General features: G+C 39.4%; 1 protein-coding gene across 1 annotated transcript in view; it reads right to left on the reverse strand.

Annotated features, from left to right (window-relative positions):
- Positions 1-5,505: 5,505 nt before the first annotated feature.
- The window catches only part of USP38 (ubiquitin specific peptidase 38), a 24,160-nt gene continuing 2,069 nt past the window's right edge, over positions 5,506-27,596 (reverse strand). The window contains exons 2-11 of the mRNA XM_027652916.1: positions 26,753-27,439; positions 25,083-25,218; positions 20,473-20,602; positions 20,117-20,218; positions 17,517-17,675; positions 16,438-16,631; positions 15,811-15,904; positions 14,865-14,971; positions 12,427-13,777; positions 5,506-8,236 (exon numbers count right to left, since the gene is read on the reverse strand). Coding sequence (XP_027508717.1) covers positions 8,075-8,236; positions 12,427-13,777; positions 14,865-14,971; positions 15,811-15,904; positions 16,438-16,631; positions 17,517-17,675; positions 20,117-20,218; positions 20,473-20,602; positions 25,083-25,218; positions 26,753-27,437 — 3,120 coding nt within the window. The 5' untranslated portion in view covers positions 27,438-27,439 and the 3' untranslated portion in view covers positions 5,506-8,074. The remainder of the gene's footprint in view (positions 8,237-12,426; positions 13,778-14,864; positions 14,972-15,810; positions 15,905-16,437; positions 16,632-17,516; positions 17,676-20,116; positions 20,219-20,472; positions 20,603-25,082; positions 25,219-26,752; positions 27,440-27,596) is intronic.

Genomic DNA, 27,596 nt, shown 5'->3' on the forward strand with positions numbered 1-27,596 from the left:
AAGAGTACGAAATCCACAGCTTTGCATACCCACATGTTCTGAAGTTCTTGCTCACATTTCTTTCCAGCTTCTCCCTCTTCTTTTTTAAAACCCTCTGGTTGTCTTCCTTTCATCAAATGCTCTCTAAATCTGAGCATTTGTGCCTGTTCCCAGAACATGGAGTGTGAGTGAGCTGCTACCCTCCCTACAGTTCATCCAAGGCTCTCCCACTCAGCAAATCCTGATCACCAAAGGGGACCAAGTGAGATGCAGATGAGCTGACTTGAGGTCAAAAGTCAAATAAGCAACTAGAGCCTTGCTCACTCGAAGTGTCTCCCAACTCGTGGCTTGCACTATACATTCACAACTGGAGAAATACTGGCCACAAGCTACAAAACCCCATATCAGAGTTGCTCCCAGGAAAATGAGAAGTTGCAGAAATACTCTGCTCCTCCACACCCACAATGAAAGGAAATGGCCTTCATCTGTGACTACTCTTAGGGCTGTGGTCTGGGAACAGAGGGTGCACTTCAGACCTGGTGTACTGACAGCATTTTCACGTTTCCATACACACCTTCCACCAGAACACACCCTGTGGGAGCAGCACTATCCTTGTAGGCTGCCAGGTGAGATCACACTGACACTGCCCAGGATCCCATTCCAGGAACTGATCCCTTTTCTGTGGAAACTTTTGTAACTGCTTTTAAAAAGAGATTACTTGAAGCCTGTTTGCTTCCTATTCCACATCCTCAGGCTCATATTGCTTATTATCCTTACCCGTCTTCATTCACATCAGTCTCCAAATGGAAAACACAGCAGACAAATTCAAATGATGAAATCATCTACCTAGTTGCTTGTTTATACTGCAGCCAATTCCCTTCCCCAAGGAATTCTGCATAGCTGCTGTTTTCGTGGTCTTAGCAGTAGGAAACACCTCTTGCAGCCCTGAGATTTTGAAGCACAGCACACAACTAGCAGCTCCTACTGGAACCAAAGCATTTATTTAAAAAAAAAAAAATGATTACGCCCTTTATAATGTTAAAACTTGATCTGTCCTTTCCCTTGGCAGTTAGCAGATTCAAGTTACTTAATCAAAGCAAAATTGAAACAGCTCAGGTCAAGAATAATTCTTCAACTAGCCTGGAGAGGACGGGGATGAAAGGGAGGTTCCCACGATTTTTATCCTCACAGGCAGTACCAAACTTAATCCTGAGACCACATAAAGGCAGCTGTTTCTAATGCCAGAGGGAGGTGTGGGCAGCCAACCAGAGGAGACTCAACTTCAAACTACATATTCTAAGGGCAACCCAAACCTTTCCCTTCCCTCTCACACAATTCACCACCCAGCAGTAATTCACAGATTATTAACTGGCCTATTAATTGGTTGAGTTTCCTAGGTATTCTTGTAGTCAAGAAAAACAACCAAACCCAAAAGCCTTCTTCCAACTTCTAGTCTGGGGAAAGTTGAGGGAAAATACAGAAAAGTTGAAACCAGACTTCAAGAACCTTGTCTTTATTTACAGGCAGCCTGAATGTTTCTGTGCCATAAATTCCCTGTTCACTGAGAACGGCTTCCTTTTAACCAACAATGATGGTCTTTACTACTTACCAGTTGAAGGTCATTTCATCTTCTTTGAAGATTTAAGTATCACCAATTGAGAAGACAATTCAAATGAAACGTTGTCATATCACTACAACTTAAATACACAGGAAATTCAGCTACTTGATTCTCTGGATCTAGTTGGCCCATTAAGAATTCTCTGCTCTGACTTATTTTCCATGTTTTGTGTGAGATCCTTCAAGCTGAGATTTACAGCTAAAATATACAATTTCAAAAAGTCCTTCCCCACTATTTTACCAGAACATCCATCTTTCATCTGAAGTCAAACACATGAAAACTCAGGTATCTTCAGAAACCTTCCAAGGCAATTAAAAATATATATTTTGACTTTTTTATGCAGCCCAACACATGTACAAGTAAGACTCATTTGCCCTATTGATTTTTCAAACTAGTATGAAATACTATAAAAAACCTAAGCCACTTTGTAAGATTTAATAACAGGCATACTGCAAAAATTATTTCAACTGTAGTTCAGTAAAACAAACAGCACGAAAGATACAGCAAGAAAATTAAATACCTTCAGGAAGCTGAGCACTAAATATTGCAATTCTTTAGAGAACATCTGAGAAAGGGCGAGTCAGTTGAAAAACAGTACTAACCTTCAAAGCCAAGTACTAAAACACCCCTGTGTTTGGCAAGGGATATGCCCCCCCCTCAGAACTGGAATGGTTTGCATCTCTGCAAACCACTTAAGGCTGACACCTCTTTTCTTGTCATTTAATGCACACAGTAGGAAACAGTTCACAGCACCTAATTCTATAAGGTGCTGTGAACTGAATAGGATTCAAAACATTGTCACGCAGCATAAAGTTAATGACAACAGTCTGTATTAATGGAGTAAAAGAAACCATAATAATAACAAGTCAGTTTTGATACCTGTCCCCATCAAGTTAAAACTCTTTTCAAGATTATACCCTAGAGAAGTGGTCTCCAAAGTCAGGTGCATGCACCCCAAGACAATCCATTTGGGTGCAAGAAGTGTTTTTTGTACAATTAACAAACAAAATGTTAAATAATTTAAAAATAGTCTTTATTTTGTTTTCCTCTCAGACTTTTTCAATTTCTACTCCCGTGTATGTACATAATATATTAGAACAGTGGTACATACATAAATTATTAATAAATATACATATACTGGGTGCACACTTAGAAGTTTTTATTGATGGGGTATGCAATCAGAAAAATTTTGGAGACCACTGGCCTCAAGGATGCAGCTGCTTGCACAATCACATATCCTGTTGCTGAATTAATTTTTTAGTATCAGTCTGAAATACTCTCCTCAGGAGCATATTTTCAATATGCCTATTGAGATGTTTTTCCTTCAAAATATGATGGATATAAGGACACAATGGAAATTTTAGAAAGATCAGGCTTGGAGAACACAAAGCATTGTCTAAAAAGTATCCTTTGGTAGAATTACACTGAAGTTATGATTTTACAGCAGTGAAGTTATCATTAAAACATATGCAACTTCAACATCAGATTGGAGCCACCCTGTCACTTTTGCAGTTTGGGAGTTGCATTTCAGATCAATACCAGCTCTTCTTCACCCCTGCACCCCCTTCCCACACACCGACTCTGTGAGCACCCCCACCCCCACAGAGGTGCTGGTCTGTCAGCGCTGCTTGGGGTCCCCAGATCACCCACCCTGGGCCTGGAGGTGCCACCAAGGAGCTTGGGGACCGTGCCCCTCTTGAGCTGGCACCTGAGCAGTGGCTGTTCAGGCTCCCCCCCGCCCCATGAGGCCCTCACTGCACACAGACGCTGAGGCAGCACCCCAGGATCTCTGGCCACCCACAGATGCAGATGATGGTGAAGGTCCCCCATGGCCACCCAGCAGGGTACAGTTCACAGGCAGCAGCTGTTCTTCCCAGTTGGTGCCTGGGGAAACCAGCCAGCAAAGTATCCCAGTATTTCAGTGCACGTGGCAGCATGCTGTTCACCAAGGTGGCCTTTTATTAACATACAAAGTTGTGCTTTTTGACATGTCTATTCCAGCACTTTTACAACCGATTCCTAAAAATATTACCTGAAAAAAAAAGGAACAAGAAATGTGTATCCTGAATCCACATTCCTGTCTAGAACCCAGCACGCTTATAAAAAACCCCTTTCTGTTTTAAATAAGAGAGCAGCATATTGTATTTAAAAACGTTAATCTCTGCTTCACTCTGGCTAGTTTTGTTTGTTCTTCCTTTGATCTGGATGCTTTCATTCAAGCAAAAGCAAGACTCACAGTGAATGGGGGGATATGTGTGTACTTAAGACACATGAAAAGCGTGTGTGGTAAGCCAGTGCCACACTACACATCACAGCTGGACCTCAATTCGCAGGCCAAGTCTCCAAAACCCACTTGGTAAAACACTTGCTCCCAAGTCCACACAGAGCACAGTGCTGGACACAACCCAAACAGCATCCCACGAGTTTCAGTTGTCAGCTGTTCAATTTGATCCAACACCTCCGTGATTTAAGAGCATACTACTCATAGCTAGGAATTCAGATTTAGGTAGGCCCATGATGACCTGAACACGAAAGCCTTGAAGACTGTCTATTCTGATTTCTTGTTTACACCCCAGATCATTTGCTCACCCTTCAAAAAAGTCCAACAATTTACATTTGATTACAGCCTACTGAGGATACCAAGGGCTACAACCCATTACATCTCATTATAGATTGTTAACCAGGGAATCAGTCTTGTGTTAGAAACTGAGCACATTTCTTTGGATCACAAACATTTCTAGATTCCACCTTCCATGACTTGATAACTTTTATGCCTCATTCCCCTAAATCAGAGACCAATGCCACCCAGAACTGAGCAGTCAACCTTTGTTGTTATGTCACAGTTTGGTATTCCCTTCATTTACACTTTAATCTTTGAGCTTTAAAAAGAAAACTGGCAATGTGTCAAGACAGGAAGTACAACAGAAGAGTAGAACTCCAGGAAGGGACTAGAAGGGACCTCTGGTTTATCAGGTCTCGTTGCCTTCTACTCAGACACCACTTTGCATTTCATTTCTTTCATAGATACACTTGGCTCTTCCTTCAAAGGAGGCCTCTGCCCAGAAGCCTGTTCCAGAATTAGTTCTAGTAATTAGGAACTTTGTTTCTAATCTAAATCTTATTTGCAGAAAGTTTATATCCACTTGCTTTTGTTCTAGCACTCTTTTAGCTCACAGTTTCTGTCCTTTGCCTGTCACTCATACAAAAAAGTAGTATTCTGACCCCATAAACAACCATACTGCTACAGATTAAAAAAAAAATAAATTAGGGCTTACCCATGAAATTAAACTTTCAGAGTATGCAGAAGATAAAATATTTAACTTTCAGAGAAGGGAACATGGAAAAAAAAAAAGGAGGGAAAAAAGCTAGTCAGAAGGTGTGATTTGTTTAGCTATCCAAAGAAGCCTTCTCTCTTCATCCTGGAAAAATGGGCTTGTAGTTATTATAATCAGTTGCTACAGAGGTAACATGCACAGCAATCCACTGGAACACTCCACATGAAAAAGCTGTACAAAATGGACTGCACAGAAGAAAGTCAATACAACTCCAGTGACCATTAAAACAAAGATCAAATCACAATCTGTCTTGTTAAAAGGAAATATGACTTTAAAAGACATAGTGCCCTTGAGTTTGGTCCAACAATGTATCTTTCATGAAAGGAAATGACAAAAAACCTAAGCTTCAGAAATGGTCTTATGTATTTTATATCTTTCTACGAATTCAATTTAGAAAACAAACTAAGAATGGAGCCAAAAGGTCAATAAACAAACCATCCAGCATTCATTCACAGGCAACAGAAATCCAAGTACCATATGTACATTGTTCTCTCATATTATGTCCAGAAGATAGAGGCATGCAACACCATTACTGTCAACATTGAATAAAGGTGTACATTTCAGAGCATGAAATACTTCTCCACTTCCACCAAGTTTATTGAAACCTTCCAAGTTAGGTCTGACTAATCGGCCGATATGACAGCTGTCAGGTCAGCAAACAGACTTGCAAGTAGGTATTCTGAATTTTAGAATCTACTTGTAAAACCCCAAGTAACTCCATCAACAAAAGTCAACAAGGGGAAAGAAAGAAGTTATTTTCAGTTTCAGACATCCATTATTTTGTACCTAAACAGATCCAACCTGATTGGCATTACTCTCATATAAATTTTCCATATTTAACACCTAATTTAGAACAGGCAAACAAGGGCGTAGAAAGCCTTCTGAGAGTTCATGAAATAAATATAATACAACAGGTATACAAACTCATTCTGCATGTTATTTTTAAGTAGGCTACATAATTTATATTTTTATTGTGAGAACATAAAAACAAAACTGACCTTTACAAAATTATGATTTCATATAGAGTAAAACCACTTGCCTCTGCTTCTACTTCCCAGTGTTTTAAAACGAACGGTAAATTGAAACAGAGACAAAATACTCCCACTGTAATGCAAACAGCAGACAGCTTTTTAGTGTGTCCTCATAATCTGGGAGAGGAAAGCCAAATTAACCTGTCACATAAAACATTTTAAAACCAGAGTAAACTGGTAGAGAAGCCTAAAAGGCAATAAAAAAAACCCTCTCAGACTGAAAGAATTTCAAAGCAAAGTGAGCTTTCAAGAAAACCTCGTCCAAGTACAACGAAATGAGAACGTCCCTCATGCTGGTCTCAAAACATTCCACATTTCCACAGCTGAACCCCTGGTTCAGAGACCTACAACTGAGATAGCAACGACAAGCGTAGGTCAAAGCCAAGGTGTCACAAACCGTCACAACAAAGCTTGGAAAGTATTGAAAAAATCAAAGTGAGCTGCTCTGGCTTTGTTGAGCAGTAGCGTACAAACCTATAGTAGAGTAAATAGCATAGTTTTAGTGATAATATAAAAATAGCTTGCAAGCTAAGTTACCTTTCAGACTAAATTCCATATTTTTAGAATCATACGAACAAGATTTCATTTTCCTCAACTTATTTTATGCTTTTTAAAGCATTTCCTAAGAAATTTATTTTTATACAGTTAAGCTAAAACCTGTCAGGTCTGCATGCTTTTTAAGGATATACCTTGTCACCTAGTAGAATATAAAAACCACAGCAAAACAGTGCAGAATTTTGTAAAAATACTTTAAAGAAATTTACACTTCACTCTAAGATTATTCAAGTTAAGAATTAATCACCAGGATTGACAGTGTAACTCCTTTGCTTCTGTTATCCTCATTGCACATCAAAAACCAAAGTTGTTATTTCTGCCAAGACTCTAAGGAGTGGATCCTCCATCTCTGCTGGTCTAATGAGCAAGCAAACACTGCTCCATAGGCAGAATCGTTTTGGGGCTTCTGCAGACAGAAAAAAAAAAATCCTGAACTCACCAGAAACTTCTCACTACAAGCAAAACCTGAAGGCAAGACTTCAAAGGACTCTTAGAAGCACAGCTCCTCAGCAAAGATCAATACAGGCAGCCTTTCTGCGACTTCACAAACATTGCTTTGTATTTATGACCAGTTTTTTCTTAGCAGTGCAGGCCATGAAAGTCAGAGATCACTAGGTACGCAATCTTTTTTTAATCAAAAAATAAAGGGCAACACTTAATGCATTTCAAACTACCAGATTTTTACTTCTGAAAACTTAAAAGCTTTCTATATATGTCCTGATTTCTAATACTGACAAAAAATAATTGACTACTACACACTTTTCTCATTTTCTGCAGTCTCAAAGTTTGTTTTAAGTTACAGTACTGCAAGGCACATACAGAATCTCTTCCTTTCCAACACACAGCAGATATATTCCCTGAAATAATTTTAAAATCCTCAAAACAATTAAAAATGCTACAAAGTTAACAATTTCTATTTAAAAACATTGTTCCTACACAACATGCACTTTTTTGGATAACAACTTAGCAAATAAGTATAAATTATTTTTTCTTCTTTTCATTTACAGTGGAAATAGACTGAATAATTTTTAACCTGGAAAGTACTGTATCATGTCACATTTAAGTTATTGCCTTCATTATAAATTGCATCATCTCTGAAAATCCACAAAGGTACTGGATTTGGAAATAAGCTGGGGGTGAGAGACTCCATGACACAGTTTAGCCCATGTGAAAATGGGTTTTCCACATAAAGCAATACCACCAGAGCAAGAAATGAACTTTCTTCATTCAGTGGATGAGGACAAGAGAAACTGATGTAAGTGCGTTTGTTCAGTTTAATGCAATGTCATTAGCAACTACTTAAAAATCTTAAGTTTTCTCTCTTTTGGGCAAGCATATCTTACTATGAAAGCAACTGAATTTTTAAGAGGTAGTTTTTCTCCATTATGCGCTTATTTATTTCAAATAAAACATAACCAAAAAAACACCAACATCTGCTTTTCAACGAGGATCAAGTCTCAAAAATTGGTACAATATCTGACAAAGTTCAATATTTTATTTGCCCTCAGCAGTACTGGGCTGCTTCGGAACCAGTGTATTCCAGGTTGTCTTCATAGTCAAAAGACTAATCTACCAACGGTACTGAACCCACCCCCTCCTCCTCCACCTGTGGGCCCACAACTTCCAGGGGGGTCGTTGTCATCAAATCCGTTGGGTCGGAAAGAGCACGAGGCTGAGGCAGCTTGAAGTGCTTGTGTTCGAGCACTAAGCTCTTGCTCCTGAAATGGAAGAATAAAGGGAATTTAAAAAACAGAAATACACCCCCCTCCCAACCTCAAGCCCTTGAAGCAGCTTATTTCTAGTAAATTTTGAAGCAGCTTTTAAAGTAACGTCATTAACTCCTGGACTCCTAAGTGTCAACAGCTTTGCTGAACTTCAAGCTGAACGTTCACAGCCAATCCAAGATGAACGATTTCGTTAAACATCAGTAATTGTAAGTGAAACGTAATTAAACCCATTTAAGTTTATGCTAAAACTGTGTTTTATAGCAACATGGGATGGTAGTAAAAAATGAGACTGATCAGAAGTTAACAAAACATGAGGTTTTGATACATTTCACATGAATTTTCATCCTAGCAGTTTTAAAATGCCCTTGCTCTTGGTTACAAAACTGAAAGATAAAACCATTAAATCAATGTTAATTATTTAAAAGACACTTTATTTCACTCAATCAACTGCACAGACTAACAACCTACTTAGATAAAAGGCAAGGAGATGGACAAGCTATCTAGTTTCTATTTGTTGCAGCTTTTTAGCTTTCAAGTACTATTGCTACACTAACTGTTATAACATTAGTAGGTCTCTACAACTCTCATGCACTTCAGAAAAATCAGTCAGCTGCCGGAAAAGGTACCTGCACAACTGGAAGGAACAAGAAAGCTCTGCCTCCTGCCAGATGCTTTTTCAGCTGAAAGCTCCTGAGGATCCTTAAGACATCTAAGAAGGGGATAAGCACAGGCTTCTCCCTCATTAGAGATACTATACTCTACTTTGTCTCTGGCCAACCAGTTTAATAAACCTCGCAGCAATTTTTTGTATCCCATTCTCAAACTGGTCAACAGCTTCAAAAATTGAGGGAGAGAAGGCAGATGTTGGGCTCTGGAAGACTAACGGGAAAAAGACAGTAGACCTGTACAAGCTTTACTCCTTTAGGAAGCAAACTGAAAGTATTCAGGAGCTAAGGCTCACACCAACACCCTCCTTAGTGTGACACTTCATCACTACACACCTCCCCAGGGCAAAGGGAGCAAACTTCAAACAGGGTTTTAGTAATTATACAGGTCACCTTGAATTGTTCCTTTTCTTCTCCACCTCCTGGTGAAAGAAAGGAATAGAGCCAAGAACCTGGAAGACTGACTATTGTACCACCACAAAAGCACTAAACTTACCTCTTGTCCATGTACAGGTGCTAAAAAATAGTCCTTGTGGACTATTACTTTAAATTACTTTGCCCTCTTCAAAAAACACAGCCTAAATTTGAAACTGTTTCTCACTACTACAGACTGAAATGTATACTCATTTCCAAAATTATATAAGGTATTCAGAGGACACTGTCTACACTGGCAATATTCCTCAAAGAGAGTATTATGATATCTCCAGCCATAGGTGGGGATTCATTGGCAACATCTGGCTAACTACATGACATATCACAAACTAAGTAAATTTACTGGGAATAACAAGGAAATACGAAGAACTCACTTCTAGTACCAGAAATCAACCAAACATTTTGATTAAAATAACAGACCCTGTATAAATAGCCTGTTAAGTTGAAAAAAACCCCAATGCCAAGCTGTTTAGCTTAGAACAAAATTTCTTCTCAAAACCAAACAGTGAGAAACTCACTACACTGTACCTGGGCTGGTTTTTATTTTTTTTTTTTTTTGTAAAATATTTCAGAAAAATGTTAGTTTTAATGCAGCACAGCACCAAACCAAAAAAAAAAAAAAAAGCAGCTTTCCATCCTCCCTCCTTTGCTTTCATCCCTCCAGAGAACTGTTTTCTGGTAACTTTATCCCTCTCAAACCCCAGTAGTTGAGTTTTCCCTAACAAACCGAACCATAAAAGAAAATAAGCATTAACAATAGGTTTGAAGCTATATTAAATAAAAATCTTAAAATTATAGATTAAAAGAACACAACAATATTACAGGTAAGTTTTGTTTGTTTGTTTGTTTTTTTCCCAGGTTTAGGCAGAAACATGATTTATTTTTATTGCCTTAGTGCAGTTTCTGACTTATGTGCAAGGGTTGACTTGCACAGTTCTGGAGACACCCATCATGTTCAGTACAGAGTTTGACTGAGCTGCAAGCACAGCTTGTGACAACCACTTGGAAATGCTCTTCAGAAGCAACCATAATGCACTGAGAACAGAATAAACCTCAGTTGTGATCTCAGCTTCACTGCTAAGTGCATGAAGAGTTTTCCATAATGGATGGAAGGTATCCCCCTTTATATGCACACACACAGACGAGAAACATGGAGCAGTGATCAAATCAAACTATTAAAGTTTCTTGGCAAGTATTAGTATTTAAAAACCATGCACTATTTGTGTATTCAATGTTAAAAGTGAATTATTTAGTAGTTCAAGATCTTCCATGCTTTATTCCTGCTCAGCAGTTTGTGATAAACGAGTATATTTCTTTCATCTCTTGAGGCACATATTGACTTAATGAATATTAACCTACAATAAATTGTTCTAGTATAGCACACAGCACTGACATTTTTACAAACAATAACCTTGTTTCTAAAAAAACCCAAATGTTGCATGTTTTCCAGATGATATTTATGTTAACAAATACTAAATCAGGTAAATAAAACTCGATAGTCAATACAGTTCTCCAGACTGAGGATAAAAAAGAGTATCCCTCCCTGCTTTCCACTTGCTCCCAGAATGGTTTTTTTTAATTTGTTTTAAAAGGAGTGGGGGCTACCCCCATTGCATGTTTAGTTATTTAAAGTGAAAACATCTTAGTTTACCATGTGGTAAACTCATATGTAACAGTAAAACAAAAGCAGTAAGCTAGAGAATTTTTCTAACCTTTTTTTTTTAAAAAAAAAATTAAGGCTTTCTCAAGGAGAGAAAAGCAGATTCTTAACTTAGTAGTAAATTACTAGTTTAGAACTCTGAACCAAAAGAAAAATGTGAGGTCTCAGAATTACCATAATCTAATTCAGTCAATCACAGTATTAGCATTAACTTGAGAAAAACAGTAACTGAGCACTTCTAATGTGCCTCAATTAAAATGAAAAAGGACAGGAGCTCAGCAACTCTGAGATTACTAAAGCACTACAAAGCAAGCCAATACTGAAGAATACAAAACTGAAAGGTGGATAAACTATAATAAATTAGAAACAAACAAACGAACCCCCCTAAAACCCAAACAAAAACAATATGGTTGGAAAATATTTCTCATTTTGAGATTAAAAAAGGAAAAAAGTACAAAGAGGACAAGGAGTAATGGTTTTAAACTAAAAGAGGGTAGTTAGACTAGATGTGAGGAATAAATTTCTTACAATGAGGGTAGTAAAGTACTAGAACAGGTTGTTCAGAGAGCTGGCAGATGACTCATCCCTGGAAACATTCAAGGCCAGGCACGATGGGGCTTTGAGTAACCTGGTCTAGTTGAAGATATCCTTACTCATGGCAGGGGGGTTGGACTAGATGACCTTTAAAGGTCCCTTCCAACCCAAACTACTCTGTGATTCCACAGTCAAAGATTGCTGCTACAGAGGCCAAGAGAAAGTCAAGAGGAGATGTGGCACATAAGCAAAGACAGTCAGGGCACAAATGCTTTAACCACACAGTTTGCAAATGGCAGCAGAGTTAAAATTTAAACTCTTAGTTCTCTTGTTAATGTTTGTAAAATACCAGCAAACAGAAAGGAGATTACAGCTAGGGGAAGTTCTGGGATCAACAGGCAATGTGCAGCTGGCAGCGCTGGTCCCACACAGGGATACAGAATAGGCAGCAAAGGGAAAATGGAATCTAGTCACCAGCATTCATTCAGTTGTTCTAGAATTTGGGTAAGCACAGCTGTGTAAGTAAAACTTCACTACAAATGAAAATGCACTAATAAGGACATCATTTAGAAGTTTCTAAGTATAAAGGCAATGGAAGTTTGAACCCTTTGAAGCCTCTCCTGTAGAGGTCGTTTAACCACTTGTAATTCCATACAAGCATCTCCACTAAAATTTAAACTGAAATGAGTTTATGCCATTTTCCTTGAAGTTTCCCATCTAATAGTGACAACCCTACCATCAAACCTGTCCAGCAACATTATGATGGAAGCCAGGCTGGTGATTTATAAGGTTAATATACCAGAATACTTAAAAGTTAACTTGTTCGTTCCTTTAGACTGCCTCTTGTGAGGCATAAGACCACCACCCTTCACACAAAACTTTCATCTTACCTGCAAGTACAGTTTGTTATCTTTTGTAATTGCATCCATGAGGTCCTTTTGTAAAGGAGGGTCTCCGTTTACCCAGAGTCCATTTGCTGGATTGGTGCTGAAGCCACAGGTGCTATTTTGCTTTTTGTAAAACAGAACATATGCAGTGTCCTTTGGAAATCTACTGGTAATTTTCTGGACTGACTGAAATGAGGTAAATGTCACTCTGCTGTCATTGAACAGAAACCATTCTCTTGGCATCTCAGTGTCCAGCTCATTTTCTACGACAGTACAAGGACTCTCCTCTGTCAACAACTTATCCTGAGGAGAAACTAAAGAAAGAGCTGTAGACTGGTGGCAGAGCCCTGAAGGCCCTGACCCAGTAACATTTCTAGCATAGGAATAGTAATGTCCACTTTCAGAGGATACACCAGAATGCACTACCACAGAACTTAGCATGTAGGGCACCAGTTGTGGGCAGGTCACTTCATCAGCACCTGAGGGCTTCAGTTTTTTAGCAAGGTTTTCTCCGGTATCGGAAATCTCAACACCAACAGACCAACTTCCCGAAACTACTGCTAGAGGGGATGTTATGCTTTTGACTGGCAGTTCCAAAACAAGTGGTAAAGACACATTGTCCAAGATTTTGCGCCTTATGTGACACTTTGGATCATATGAAAATCTCAAAAGAGTGAGAATGAGGTATTCAGGTTCCTCAACGATTTGCATAGTTTTCTCCGCATTCTGTAGAGAGGCACACTTTTCACAATAATACTTATTGTCTCCACTAAGGATCTCAGGTGCCAGAAAATAATTGAGTAAGTCTGTAACTGACAGGGTATTTTTACCTACTAAGTGAGTCTGAGACATATCCCTATTACTCTGAACTTGCTTGAGTTCAGAAATTGTGGTGTTCTCAGAGTTTGGCTCAGCAGAAAAATCTTCTATGGTTCCTTCATTCATTATTGTGTCACATCCACGATTTACATCCAAATTATTGAGAGGTGTTTCTGCAGCAGGACTAGTTGCTGAAGTGTTAGTTTGCACCACGTAGTCGTCCTTCACTTCAGAATGTTCCATACATTTTGGGCCATTCTCCAAGGAAGTTGGAGGACAGAAAGCCAGAGAGAGATCTGTGAAAGCCTCTTCCTTTTGAGACATACTCTTGCAGTTCAAACAGCATATGGTAGTCTTCAATTTTCCTCCAAACATCTTCTCTATCAGAGTTCTTTCTTCACTTTCCATACAAGGTGTTTCAGCAAATACTTGTGTTTTATGGACAGTTTCTTGTGCCTGTGACTCTTCATTCATTATACTTTCAGAACTCTTTGCTGAAGACAATGCTTTCAAAGTTCTCTCTTCTTCATGCAGCCTGAACACAAAGAAAAATAAATCCAAGTAACTGGGCTATTTTCCAATCAAATATTGCTGCACTATTTCAGACTTCTTTTTCTCAGCTTTGCTAAAAATTATAGATGGTTAAATTATAAGTGGCTAGAAGTGTCTTACACTAAAAAAAGCTGTTGGTTATTTTTTATACAAGCAAGCTGAACCACAGAGGTCTGTGCTATCCAAGAGTATAAGAGGCACAAATGCATTTAGTGTGGGTTTCATTATATATAACAGAACACAATGGATATATTGAAAGAACTGGCAAGTATTAAAAAAACTAACAATGTTTTTATTATTTACCATTACATTATCTTAATAAATCTGCTCTCCAGTTGACTGGTTCTGTATGTCAGATTTTGTAAGAGAATAAGCAGCTATTTATCTACTGCCAGATATTTCCAAAGAAAAGGTCAAGATTCTGTAGCCAGGAAAGTTAAAAAACTACAGCAAGAAAAAGAAACCCAAAACAGGGGGGGGGGGGGAAGAGAACACTATTTCACTATGAGATAAACTTCTTCAGAAGTGTAATCTGTCATAAAGCAGTAATGCTTAAGCCGCAACTCAGTAAGCCAAAAATAAAGAGGGCTACTAATAAATTTAGGTATGTTTGTTTTATCTCTGCCACAGTTAATTTGCTTGCTTATTAAACTGGTTATAAATGCATGTACATTTCTGTGACTTATGGGACCTGTATGAAATATAGCTGTCTCCACCAACACGAAATTCCAGGAGCACAAACTGCTTGCAGCAGCCACACCAACTTTACAACAGGACCACAACTCTAAACATAATACCCATGTTTACATTTGTAAAAGTGGCACATTGTTACCACTATAACCTGTTTTCAATTATGTGGATACTAGATGGCATCCAGACTTTACCACAGATAAAGTCCATGAAGAAAAGCACTTCATAGGCCATACAGAAAACCAGAGAAAGACAGGAATGAGGCTGAACATTCCTGATCCCCACTCAAGCAGTGGAACAGTTACACAACTGCTCCTAAGAGTTGAACACTGTGTGGTAAGACTGTACATTAATTCCCACTAATAGTACAATACCCATACCTGTCTAGCAGGAATCTGAGATATTCTGAGCAATCCTGCTGGGATCGAGGGGTGAACCATGGTGGCCTGGAAGCTTCAAAGAAAATTCTAGGAGCATATGCCTCCCTCTGTTTGTGTAAGAGAAGCACAGGCAAGGTCACATAAGAACTTCAAAAATTGGTTATATTATTTTAATATTGATCACTGAACTCTGGACTACATTATCCTACAGTAACTGAATGAAACACACGGTACACAAACATTTAAGCAACTTAATCATACAAAGGGAGAGCTATTAATTTTGTAGCAATCAATTCCAGCACAAAGATAAAAACAGTTGATCCTGCAGGCAAATATTAAATGTGTAGTGAATGTAAACCAGATATTATGCGTAATAGCAGCTACTGTTCTTGTTGATGAGTTAAAAAACCTGTTTTCTTTCTTCAGAACACCAGTATTTCATAAGCACAAGTTATTTTTAAGCTGATCCAGCCTCAACCCCTTCACAAGTTCATTGTTATTATTCAAAGAGAAAGAAGCGTCTTATGTCTTTCTAGCATTACAGAATGTTCTGAGCATTTAATAGAGTTCACTTTAGAATTCAAACTACAATAAAATTTGGTGTAAAAATCACTGCAGGAAGTCACAGTTTGTCCTAGAAAGTTACAGAAAGTCAGCTTGTATATCAAGTCAGGTCTTATTTGGATTTTCTCATTTGGGCTTCTCAAAGAAAACCTGTTACTGCCCACTTATAAAACCAACAAAATGCCAACATCTTCCACTTATGAAACACACCTCTCTAAGTCTATCCACACCATCTGAAGATTTGGAGACAGACTCATTCCCATAGAAACATGTAATATTTATATTTAATATACTCAAGAGGACTCCCATGGCATCATGTTTGTTACCATTTTGGTATATAGATGGAGGCTTAAAAAACAGCAGATGAAATAAACTGACATACCTGTGTATGGGCCAAAAATGCAAAAAGATGCTGTAATTTTCTCATTAGTGAATTACAGCCATTTAGATTCAGAGATAAAACATGTCTTCTGAAACTGAAATGAAAGAGAGAGGCATTAGTTTCCTTGCCAGATTTCTAACAATGCTGTTATCATTCCAGCTCAGATAATTACTTCAAATTGAAGGACCACAAAGTATGTAACACTTCCCTTTAATACCTGGACTCTGCTCTAGTGCAGATGCAAAACTACTGTGCAGTAAGAACTAACACTGCAGAACACCTGTTCCTTTAAACATTTAAATGTGTAAGAATGGGCTACAGACAGACAACATTTTTTCAATATCTTCCAGATTATCATAAAAGCATCACCACAAACTTTTATGATACTGAAGTGAGCAAGGACAGCGAGGAAAGAAGGACTTGTCTTTTGACACTGGTCAGAAGGATCAGGCTTTTAATGGCTAAAATTGCAATTTCAGAGTTGGACTCCTACAAAGCCGAGTGCAAAGAAACCCACTCAGCTCTAGCAAGAGAGAGATCCCAGGACATGTTACTATTCTGTGAAAATTAAGAATGCAATAACTGCAAGACTTAATTTGCAATGAAGAGCTGTTAAGAACAACTTACTCTGTAGCCATAAAAAGTGCCTGAATAACACTGTTCATGTAGCAAGTATTTCCTAAATTTATTAGACCTGTCTTCCCAGTTTCAGATTTTCCAGAAAGTCTAGATAAACAAGATGGCAAAGAACTGGATTGAGAAGTCCAAGCACTCTGACTGAGAATCATCTTAATCTTCTCTTCAGTGGGTTTGGGCATATCCTACAAGAGAAACATTTAACACACTTCTTAGGTTTCTGTATTTGATTTTATAATAGGTCCTGCCATTCAGCAGTATTGTATCTTCCCTTGCTCCCCAATTCTCCTTCAAGGTCTTGCTATCCCTGATAGCCTAAGAGATACAACACCCACCCCCCTTCCCCTTCCAAGCTTTCTTTATTCAACTCTCAAATTGCAGGAATAAGGGACACTTGGAGTTAAATTGATAGGGGCTTTTAAGTGTCAAAACATTTAACTGCAATACCAGTGATATAAAATAAGGCAGTAATACTCAAGCCTTCTTTGTGGTTTTTGTTTGTTAGGTTTGGGTTTGTTTTTTATTTTTTATTTCTTTTCAGTTTTATTTTATTTGTTTAGGAGTGTTGGGTTTGGGCTTTGTTTGTTTGTTTTTTTCAAACAGCATAGGCCAGCATCCCTTACCCACAGAGGCCTGCAATACCCACTGCAATATCCATGGTGCTTGGAAGTGAGCCAAAGGTTACCACCACCCCAAGTACTTCTTTTCAATACCATCAGCATTCTTAATTTATATTTGCAGCTACAGATTCTAGGTTGGGTTGAAATGAAATGTCTAGAATAAACTTCATGAAAGTATATTAGTTGTTATATAAGGCTTAAGAAATTAGTTTGTACTTTTAATAAAGGATCTCATTTCAGGCTTTTCTTAAAGCCTGCTACAATCCTATCACAGACACTCAGGCAAATTTTTCTACCATATTCCAAGCACAATAAGAATTGACATGAGATTATGTGGTTAGCTCTTTTCTCCCAGTGGAAGTGCTAAAGAATTTAGGTAAGTGGAATTATAGCTTCGTATCTGGAAACACAAAACAAAAACATTCCACCCTCTCGACATTCCTAACGTACCTTAATAGCTTCCAGAATGGGTTCATAGAGCTCTGGAAATCCTGAATAATGATACATCATGCAGTGTATCAACTCAGACAACTGCATCAGAAAGGCTGTACTGGAAGGCAAGCCATCCCTTTTGAAGGAGTGAACCAAACTGACCACGTGGGGGACAATCTGAACGGGGAAACAGAGAAACAAACAGAAAGGTGTTAATTGCATTTTCCTATTTTTCTTTCCTTCGACAAACAACTTCATTGAACTTCATTGTTTTATATATGCCAAATGACAGAGGACCTTTTGTTATTAAATAAGAAGTGGTTGAGAAACAATGACTTGAAAAACGTGCATTATTCTTCACTCATGACGATTTTCAAGCAGCACAATTAATTATTCAATGCTCTCTTTAGCTCAGATAGCAAGTTTTGGAACTTTATGAACTTAGAAGGTGCATGCTAAGATTTTAAGTGGTCAAATGTCAAAAGTATTGATCTTTTTAAGGATATTAACTGCCAACATTTTGCTTGTGTGCCACCACTAGCAGTTTAGTATCCCGTTCTAATTCCATGGATACGGTTTTTAAAACAAACCTCTCAATTTTCCTTAAACAGAATCTAATGCTTGGGATCACAAGCCAGTGAATACATTCCTGCTATTCCAGCTTACAGGACGCACACTGGCTCGCAGCTCCACCTAGCGAGGGAGCTCAGCTCCACAAACCATGTAATTTAGTATGAACTCAAAAAGTTTATCACATCTATGGTCATCTGCTTGTGGATTAGTTCTGATTCATTACCATTTTAAATTGGGTATAAATCAGAAGTGTTCACTCCACCTCCTTCCTCTTCAGTGTAGCTCTCCATTCTTAAGTGCATGAGACTTATTTTACACAGTCTTAATTTATTTCCTTAGCCTTAATTTATTTCAAAGCAATTCCCAAAGAGTAGAGACTGTGAACGAAAATATTTCAGACACCTTTGCCAGTTTCTGAGTGATCAAAATTGATTAACTTTGAAAGAAGTTGATGGAATAATTACTCATTGCTAATTACTACCAAACAATTTGTAAGGTAAAGACATGACATACAGAACAGAAATTATAAGAATATTGTAATTCTAGGAGAGTATACCAATTAACATACTTCAAAACACCAAAGTAAAAGGAGACAGGTGCAAAATACTAATTTGCCACTTTTTCCAATATTGTTTTTTTCTCAGAGTATAAAACATATTTTTACATCTCTGAGAAACAAACCCTACTCTCTTCAGGTAAGCAAAATATCCACTGTTTAAAAAGAAAAACACCAAGAGGAAGTGTTCCAGGTATTACAGATTCAACAGTGAAAGTTGCAATGCAAACATTCCCTCTTTGAGTTTACAAAATCCAACTAATTTATGCTAATGATGCTCAAGTATAAGGAGGGGGAATGTTATCTCCAATGCACTGCCAAATAAATGAACTTATATTTATCAAATGTGTATTCAACCATTTCACAGTCAAACCATTTGTTATAAAAAAGTAAACAAGTAGTTTAGGTGCAGGAAAATATTACAGAATACTAAATGATAGCAGTAGCTCAAAAATGATAGTGAAGACTGTTTAAAATGCAGCAAACACTGTCATGAAATCCTGAAGAGAGATGTTTATGCAGTACTGCACGCAGCCTACAGTAAAAATTTTCTTTGTTAAATCAAATTCCTATTTCTAGAATAAGCTCTCTCATATTTTACATTTCTCTTTGTGTTTTGTCTCTCTCAGAAACACAGCAGAAATGTAACACAGCCAATACATGAAATATTTATATTTTGAGCATACTCAAGGCTACTTGGCTCTTTCATTTGTGACTCAGATTTCTATCTTAGGCCAAAATTAGGGTGGTGGAAGGAGGAGAGAGAAACTATCGACATCTACCATTAAAAACCAGTGTAACAGGCACAAGGCAATTACTGTGACATTAAACAAAGGGTTTGATATCCCTTCAGAGCCTTGGGGACAGCAGTGTGCCAGGTTGTTACTATTAAATCTCAGACATATTTCACTTAAACTTCAAGCTGAAAACTGAGTATGGGAACATCTTGCTGTATTAATACCAGCAGTCACTGTGGTACCCTCTTATCTCTGGCCTTAACTAGTGAACTGCATTTTGAAGAGGGGCCATTAAAAATAGTCTCCTTCAGTTTGTCTACGTGTACACTGAAACACAGATAGCACAGCTTTCTTGAGGTGAAGTATTTCCTGGTCTCATGAACCTTTTGAGAGTGACTAGGTTACTTAGAGAAGATAGCTGGTTATCTGTTTTCCCCAGACAGCCCAACTTTATCAGCCAATTTCACACCACATAAAATGGATTACCAGCAGCACACAATCAAACTGCGGTGCCCAGATACTACTGCCAGAAATATGCATGTACAAGGAAGAACAATGCTTGCTTCCAGTTATTAAGGGGGTGAATCTGGAAGTTAAAAAGCCTAGTGGTCTGTGACCACTGGAATCTGATTCTAGCACCTTCAACAAAGACAAAATCCACGTGCATCAATTCTATTACTCTTTTTGTTACACTTTAGAAACTGCACGAGTGACATTTCAAAGGACTGAAACCCATTTATTTAGTAACTCACCAAATGAAAAGCTTCTGGAGAATGCTGAAAACTAAGTAACATGTGCGAAAGGACAGCAAGGGCACCAGGCCTCACTAGAGGAAACCAAAGTCGATTAAAGACCTAAAAAAACATACATTTATTTCAGTATATCTGGAAAGTAAAATTTCAGTAAACATGTAAGCAGATCTCCAAATACACAACCATTTGAAAGAGACAATCATTACATGCAAGTGAAAGCTACAGATACATTTACATGATATTTTCAGAAAAAGAAAATACTATCTGTTGCAATAACACAAGATGTGAAGCAATTGCATAGCTGTTACAAATTCCTTTCCCTCTCCTTCAGTTTTGAATGCACTTTTCCAACATACCAATTCGATCTTAAGCAGAGTGACATCAATGAGGATGGTAAATTTCTGGACTGCAGCCAATCCTTTCAGCAGTGCAATCACCCACGTTTCCACATGCTGAGCCAGAGGCCAGGATAACCAGTCAATCATTCTGAAAGACAAATCAAGAACAAAAAAAAAAATAAAATAGAAATACCACAATGTCACTAACTTTAATCTCCACAAAAAGATTGTCTATATGACACACTTACACAGGGACTCACAAGTTAGGCAAGTCGTAAAATAATTTTGATTCTACCTCAAGCCATTTAACTCTGAAATTAATAATGATCTATTTAAGACACTAGAAGTAAATACATATCCCCCCCAAACACGTAAGCATATAAAATTAATTATTATGTATTGTTACTTGTTATTCAAGAATGTGAACCATGATTGCATAGACATTAAGCTAACATCTGGCAAAAACTTACTGCTGTAGGTACAAAAGTGCCTGTACCTGAGAACCTCCCCTCTGACTCCTTTTACCCCAAAGCAGACCAAACCCAACTATTAAGGAAGTTTCTTCAACTCAGAACTACATTCCTGGAAGCCAACTCAAATACTCTCAATTAAAATGGTAAACTCTAGGAATTTTAAATACACTGCAGAAGGTGTTATAAGGATGTTATAATAGCTATCAGCAGCCTGGGGTCTACATGAGTCTCAGAAGTAAGAATTTCACTAGAGCTACAAAAAAGGAAAAGTGAAGGGACTTCCTGTGCTTAGAAAATACAGTGAAATATCAGCAACAGAAAACTGAAGTATTCTATCCTTCTAAATTAATAGACTAATTATACTCATCCTTGAGTAGATTAGTTGAAGCAATTCTAAGAGACAGACAATACTGTAAGGCAATGCCAGCTAAAACATGAAATTTAGGCTTTGTTCTTCTGAGATTTACTTGACAATACTTTGGATTTTCTTTTAACTGTCCACAAGCTCCCCTTCTCCAAACCAGATGAGGCAGCACTAATTAAGTGGAAGGACAAATTTTTATCATGAGGGTAGTCAGATACTGAGACCAGTTACTGAGGCTGAGCTGCCTCTATCCTTGCAGAAAGCTCTTAACTCAGATGGACAAGGCCTTGAGCAACGTCTGACTTCAAAACTGGCCCTGCTCTGAGCAGGACTGGGCCAGATGACTTCAAAAGGCTCCACTCAACCCACAGAACACCAAAATTCTATTCCATAATTCAGTGAAAACAGGGAGTTTAAACAGTATTACTTCATTACTTTTCTGAAAAATTTCCTCATAAAGATCATTTTAAGAGGCTAAATTCTAGCATGGAACTGAATGGGCTGAAAGTAACCAGTCTAATAAACAGTCACGACCACTACAAGAGGGCACAGTTATAGTCATTATCAATCTGAGGCAAAACCATCAGCCTCTGTGCTCTCCCTGGAGATTAAGAGTTCCAAACAGACTGAAATCAGGATTTCAGTCCTCTGACACCGAACTAAAAAGACAACAGGTGGTTTAGCAACACCAGACATGTATTCTGGACATGTTGTATTACCAGAAACACCCTAAATTTACACTGAGTTCATAATTAGGATCTGAAAAATGTATATTACTATCTTCACACGTAACATTCAAAGGTTTCTCTAAAATAAGGCATCTTTAGACTGCCTCTTTAAGAAAGAAGCACAGATCTCACCAAGTTTCTTCAACGTTACTACAAAAAAAATATATTTGTGAGAAAACACGGCAACATAATCACTGCTCTGAATTTACACAAAGCTCTCATTTCCTCAAGATGTTAAATTCAAGCGCTTATTCCAAGCACCCTTTCCATATACTTTCCAAAAAGGAGAAACAAAGACACAGGCTGAAACTGCTTTTGCTTGCAAAGAGAGAATCTTAACCTAAAAACAGGTCCCCAAACTCACAGTCCCATAGTCTTCAAATCTTCCCCTCCCCAATTTGTAGGATTGATATTTTTCAGCGGCAGCACAAACATCTGCACAGCTAATTTAAGCCTAATGACAACATATTTGGTTTTCTTAATTAGCTTTTTACACAAGTAAAGAGTATCTGACCACTATGTGTATTTTCAACCACACTGAGTCACAAACTCCAAGTGAATAACACTGCTTTTGGGTGGGAGCTGGGGCTCCTCTTATTCCACCCCTTGCTCTGGCTACAGGATGGGCCGTGCTGTGTCATCTCTAGTCAGTATAACTAACTACTTAACTATTCACCATTGTTACTAATAGGACAAGTGCTGTTGTTTGAGTATGATTAACCTTGTAAAGAGAAGCCTCATTCTCTCTGTAATTGATACAGACAGAATTCCCATCCTTAAAATCTGTTTTTGCTCTTAAAGCAAGAGTTAATGCTGTTAAGAACAGAAACAAAAGCCAGAAGAGGAACAGAAATAACTTGTAGACATGTTTGAGAGTGTCCAAAAAAGCATCAAATCTTAGATCTGGTAGGCAAAGATTAGGTATTTTGGTTACTAAATTCTCTCTGCATTGCATTTACTTGGCTCCTGCTCTGTTGCAATCAATGACTGCCTTTTCACTACAAAAGCAGATAATCATGAATATAAATACAGATTTTTTTGTGTTTGACCAGATAGAGAGAACTTTAAAGGCCTCAAGAGTACCTTCTGCCCCATACCACCCTAAAATGAGCAGATCTGTTACCCATGTATATGCCTAATAAGGACAGCATTTTTGATATCTATAAACCACTCCCCAAACAAATCTATTAATCTTTTAATTGAAAATTATTTACTACTTTGTGTTCAATTTAGACAGATTTTGCAGTGTCACAGAAGTTCTACTTAAGAAGTGAGCAACAAGGTCTCTACTTTGCAGTCACCAAAGCTCTTCTGACTCTCATCAGGAGACCCTGTCATGCCTGGTGTTGTGCATCTCCTGGGAATGCTGCCTGCCTGATGACAGCATGGTCATTTGGTGCTCCAGACATTCCAGCTGCATTAACCTCTTCACAACTGCTCCACTAAACCAGAGGAGAGTAAACATTGCAAAGGGTTGCCAGAGGTAGAAAAAGAAACCGGATACAGTGTTGACATGAGTATCCACAAAAAAAGTGTCAAAGAGTATCTAAAGTTCACAGAACAAAACCAGAATTTCTTAAGATCGAGTATTACTTCAAAGAATGAACAAGGCAAGTAAGACAACACTGCACCTCCAAAAACAAGAAGGAAAACCCCCACCACATGGCCAGTACTAAAAAAAGAGCACTTATTTGATAATAACAGCTCCTACTGTAACCAAAGCTCAGCACTGCATTACTTTCCTAAGCAGAGGCACAGGGGAGCCATTCTAAAGCTAAAATTATATGACCACACTGTGTTGATACAGTAATACAACATAAACACTAAAATACACTAACATGAAAATTAATTCCCAGCATATTACTCTCAAATTTTTACCATGAACAAATCTTTCTGAATTTCCCAGCTCTGACTTTCAGACTGGGCACACAGCTTTGGTAAAATTTGTTTAGTCAAGTAAATTTTTTTAAAATCCCTAAACAACACGTCTTACCCCAAATTATACTACTAATGCTGCTTCTTTTTATTATGTTTTCAACTGAAATACAGCTTCTCAATTTAATGTAAATGGCAGGAATGTTTTCAGTGTGAAAAAACCGTCACTATTTCACCAAGATATACAACTGCTACATTACATGAATGTCTATCTACTACACCACACAAATAGATGTACTTAAAAATACTGCAGACATTAAATTCTTAGTTGAAAGTAACTTCTTAAAAGTTGCTTTTATAAATAACAAATTTTAACAGCCTCCTGTTTAACTGCTTTACTCGTTCTTCTATCCCTCAGTACTCAATAATTTCAACAGGTTTTAAAAAATAATTCAAAGAACTTCAAGGTCTTCATCTTTCTTCCACTGCCACCTTTTTGCATCACTATTACTCACATATCTGAAGATATTAAGATATCAAGACTGCAATCTGAACCCCCAGAACATCCCAAAAAACCTCTGAGGGCCTGAGTGAAGATGGTAATGTTCTGTGAATCCTACTAAAAAATGGGAAAGATATCTAAGCAGAAAAAACCTCAAAACTAAGCAGTAAAACTCATTTCTAACTGCCTCCTCTCTTTAGAGAAGAGGATGGGTAAGGAGATGATGGGTAAGACAACCATGTGAGACCACTCTACTTCTTGGAAAAGCAGAAGGGTTCATGTTCTGAAAATATGGGCTTGTGTCTCTGCTTGACTGTAAACCCCATGAAGTTTCCTATTTATACCATTTTCCATAAGGTGGGAGATCTACACATCATCTAAAAGGAACACAGCTGGCTTCCCCGTAGTTTCTATTTAACCCTCTTCTTCATTCACCCTCATAAAGCATGAGAATGAATTCACAATAGCAATGAAGGCAACTGAAACCATGCCAGTAATATCCACAGCATCATAAATATATTACATGTCAAACAGCATGAACTGGAATACCATTTTAAAAGTTCATCTTTTTTATGTTTTTTTTCTTGTTTAGCTGGGGTTTTCTTCATGGAACCTAAGTGACAATTTCAAAAAAAGGAAAGATTAAGAAAGAGACTCTTCTCTCCCTTTACAATGAGATACATTACCTGCACAGAGCTTGAGTCATACTTGCATCTTTCACATTTGGATCTGTAGTAAGGCTCCTGATGAGTACTGTAATCATCTGTAGTGGTATGTGCTGCACAAGACTTGCCAGTGCAACAGAAGGTTCGAAGGAAGTATCTGTAACAGTTGAACATGACATAATGTAAGAAACTAAAAAGAAAACCCCACAGAAAAAAAATAAGATTTATCTTCTATCCAACAACTTCACTACAGCTAAAAAGTGAGAATGAATCTATCCTATATCTATCATCAAAAACCAAACTAAAATTAAAACATTTCAGTTAAGGACAATGAACAGCATTGAATTACAAACTCCTTCTGTTCTTTTAATACACATGCAAGAAAGTGACAATCTGCCACCTTCTTCCTCAGCCCTAAATGGAACTGTGAAGTGGGGTTTATACTTTTGTAAAAAAAAAAAACAATTACCATACAGTTATACTTGATGTTAAGCCTAGGGATTTAATGCAGCTAACATTTCCCATGTCCTGTCTCAGCACTGTCTGATAACCATACCAGTTAGGGCAAAATATGATGTTAAGTTTCCCAGGCACTTTCCCATGGGAACTAATACAGTACTTCGTAGATTTCTGATGTCAGAAAGGACCTGTTTGCAATCACATTTCCACTATTCAGGCACTGAATGCTTCCTAAAATAGCCAGGTTTTATACACTTCTTTCATACCCTCCAATTTGGTAAACAGTTCCAAGACTTAAGGTATCCCTCTCGAGGAAGTAAGGAGGAAGAGTAGCTTTTCACAGAATTGTTAGGGTTGGAAGGGACCTCTGGAGGTCACCCAGCCCAATCCCTCTGTCAAGGCAGGGTCACCTGAAGCAGGTTACATAGGAACACATCCAGGCGGGTTTCAAATGTCTCCAGAGAGGGAGACTCCACTGCTTCCCTGGGCAGCTGTTCCAGTGCTCTGCCACCCTCAACGTAAAGAAGTTCTTCCTCATGCTGAGGTGAAACTTCTTGTGTTTCAGTTTATGGCCATTGCTCCTCATCCTGTCACTGGGCACCATCAAAAAGAGTGGCACCATCATTTTGGCAGCCAACTTTGAGACATGTACATGCATTTTGCTACTGATAGTTTTAATTCTAAGAGGACACCCAAAACTCCGTTTTGGTACATCATTCAAAACATTGCTGCAAGAGATTGGATTCGTATGTCACTGGGGCCAGCTTGGAGTCCTCATGGTCAGGGCCTGCATGCCAAAATGCCTATTTCCTCACTAAGTTAAAAGAAATCTCTCCGGGAAAAAGTCTGTGGCTCTTTCTCTTTACACGACTTCAAGGTATTAAGAACCAAAGGCTCTGAAAAAGTTTGCTGGGAACTCTTGGGAGTCTTATATATAAGTAAAACGCCTGGGCAGTGTGTGGCTTGGACCCGGGAGTTTTTCCAAACACCATGCTGCTCTGCACCTAAATAAATCACTATTTCCCCTCTAGGGAAATCACAAAGGCTTTGCTTTCTCACTGGCCAGAAAGCTGCACTTTAGCATCCGGGCGAGAAAACAACGGTTCCAACGAGACTCCTCCAAAGCGACCACTCGCGAGCACAAGGAGTTCTCCTTCCCGCTGGACAACCTCCGCCCCACGTTACCCCGCACGGCTCCCGCCTCCCCGTACCCCCCACCCCCTCCCGCTCACCGGCGGCGGAGATGACGGCGAAGAGCTCCTGCAGGGAGGGCAGCAGCGTGTCGGGCTCTGCCTTCCAGACGCTCCGCAGCAGCGCGCTGACCTGCGTCACCTGCGACACGTAGAGGCGCAGCTCAGCCTCCCGGGTGCCCTGGCTCTGGAAGTGCGCGATGCTGCGCACCAGCTGCTGGCAGAAGGCGAGCGAGAGCTTCCTGCCGCGGGGCAGGCACTGCGGGAAGTCTCCCAGGAGCTGGCAGAGGCGGGCGCAGAGCGGCGGCGCCGGGCGCTCGCACACCAGGCGCAGCGCCTCCACCTGCAGCAGCTCGAAGAGCTCCAGCACCGAGGGGCAGCTCATGATGAGGCGCAGCCCCGCCTGGATGTAGTCGAGGATGGCGGGGTCGCGGTTGCTCAGCTCGCCGTAGCCGCGCTGCAGGAGGCCCAGGACGAGCCCGCGGTTGAAGAACGCCTCGAACTCGTCGCGGTGGAAGCGGCCGTAGGCGTCCAGCACCTGCCGCCCCACCTGGCGCTGGAAGGGGTCGGGGCCCTGCAGCACCAGCCGGGTGCCGAGCGCGAACATGGCGCGGCACTGCGCCTGGCTCAGCGGCGTCTCCGCCGACTCCACCACGCGCCGCACGATCACCCGCTTCAGCGGCAGCGGGTGCGACGAGCTCACCAGCCCCTCCAGGATCTTGTCCATGGCTCCGGGAGCATCGGCCGGACAGCGGCGGCGGCGGCAGCAGCGGCGGCGGCGGCGGCGGCAGCAGCAGCGGCGAGCGGCGGCCGCACCAGGCCTCGGCGGGGAACGCCGCCGCCGCCGCCTCCCCACCGCGGCCCTCCCGCCGCCCCGCCGCGCAAT

The sequence above is a fragment of the Corapipo altera genome, unplaced genomic scaffold (assembly GCF_003945725.1).
Source record: "Corapipo altera isolate COAL_440 unplaced genomic scaffold, ASM394572v1 69, whole genome shotgun sequence".
NCBI lineage: Eukaryota > Metazoa > Chordata > Aves > Passeriformes > Pipridae > Corapipo > Corapipo altera.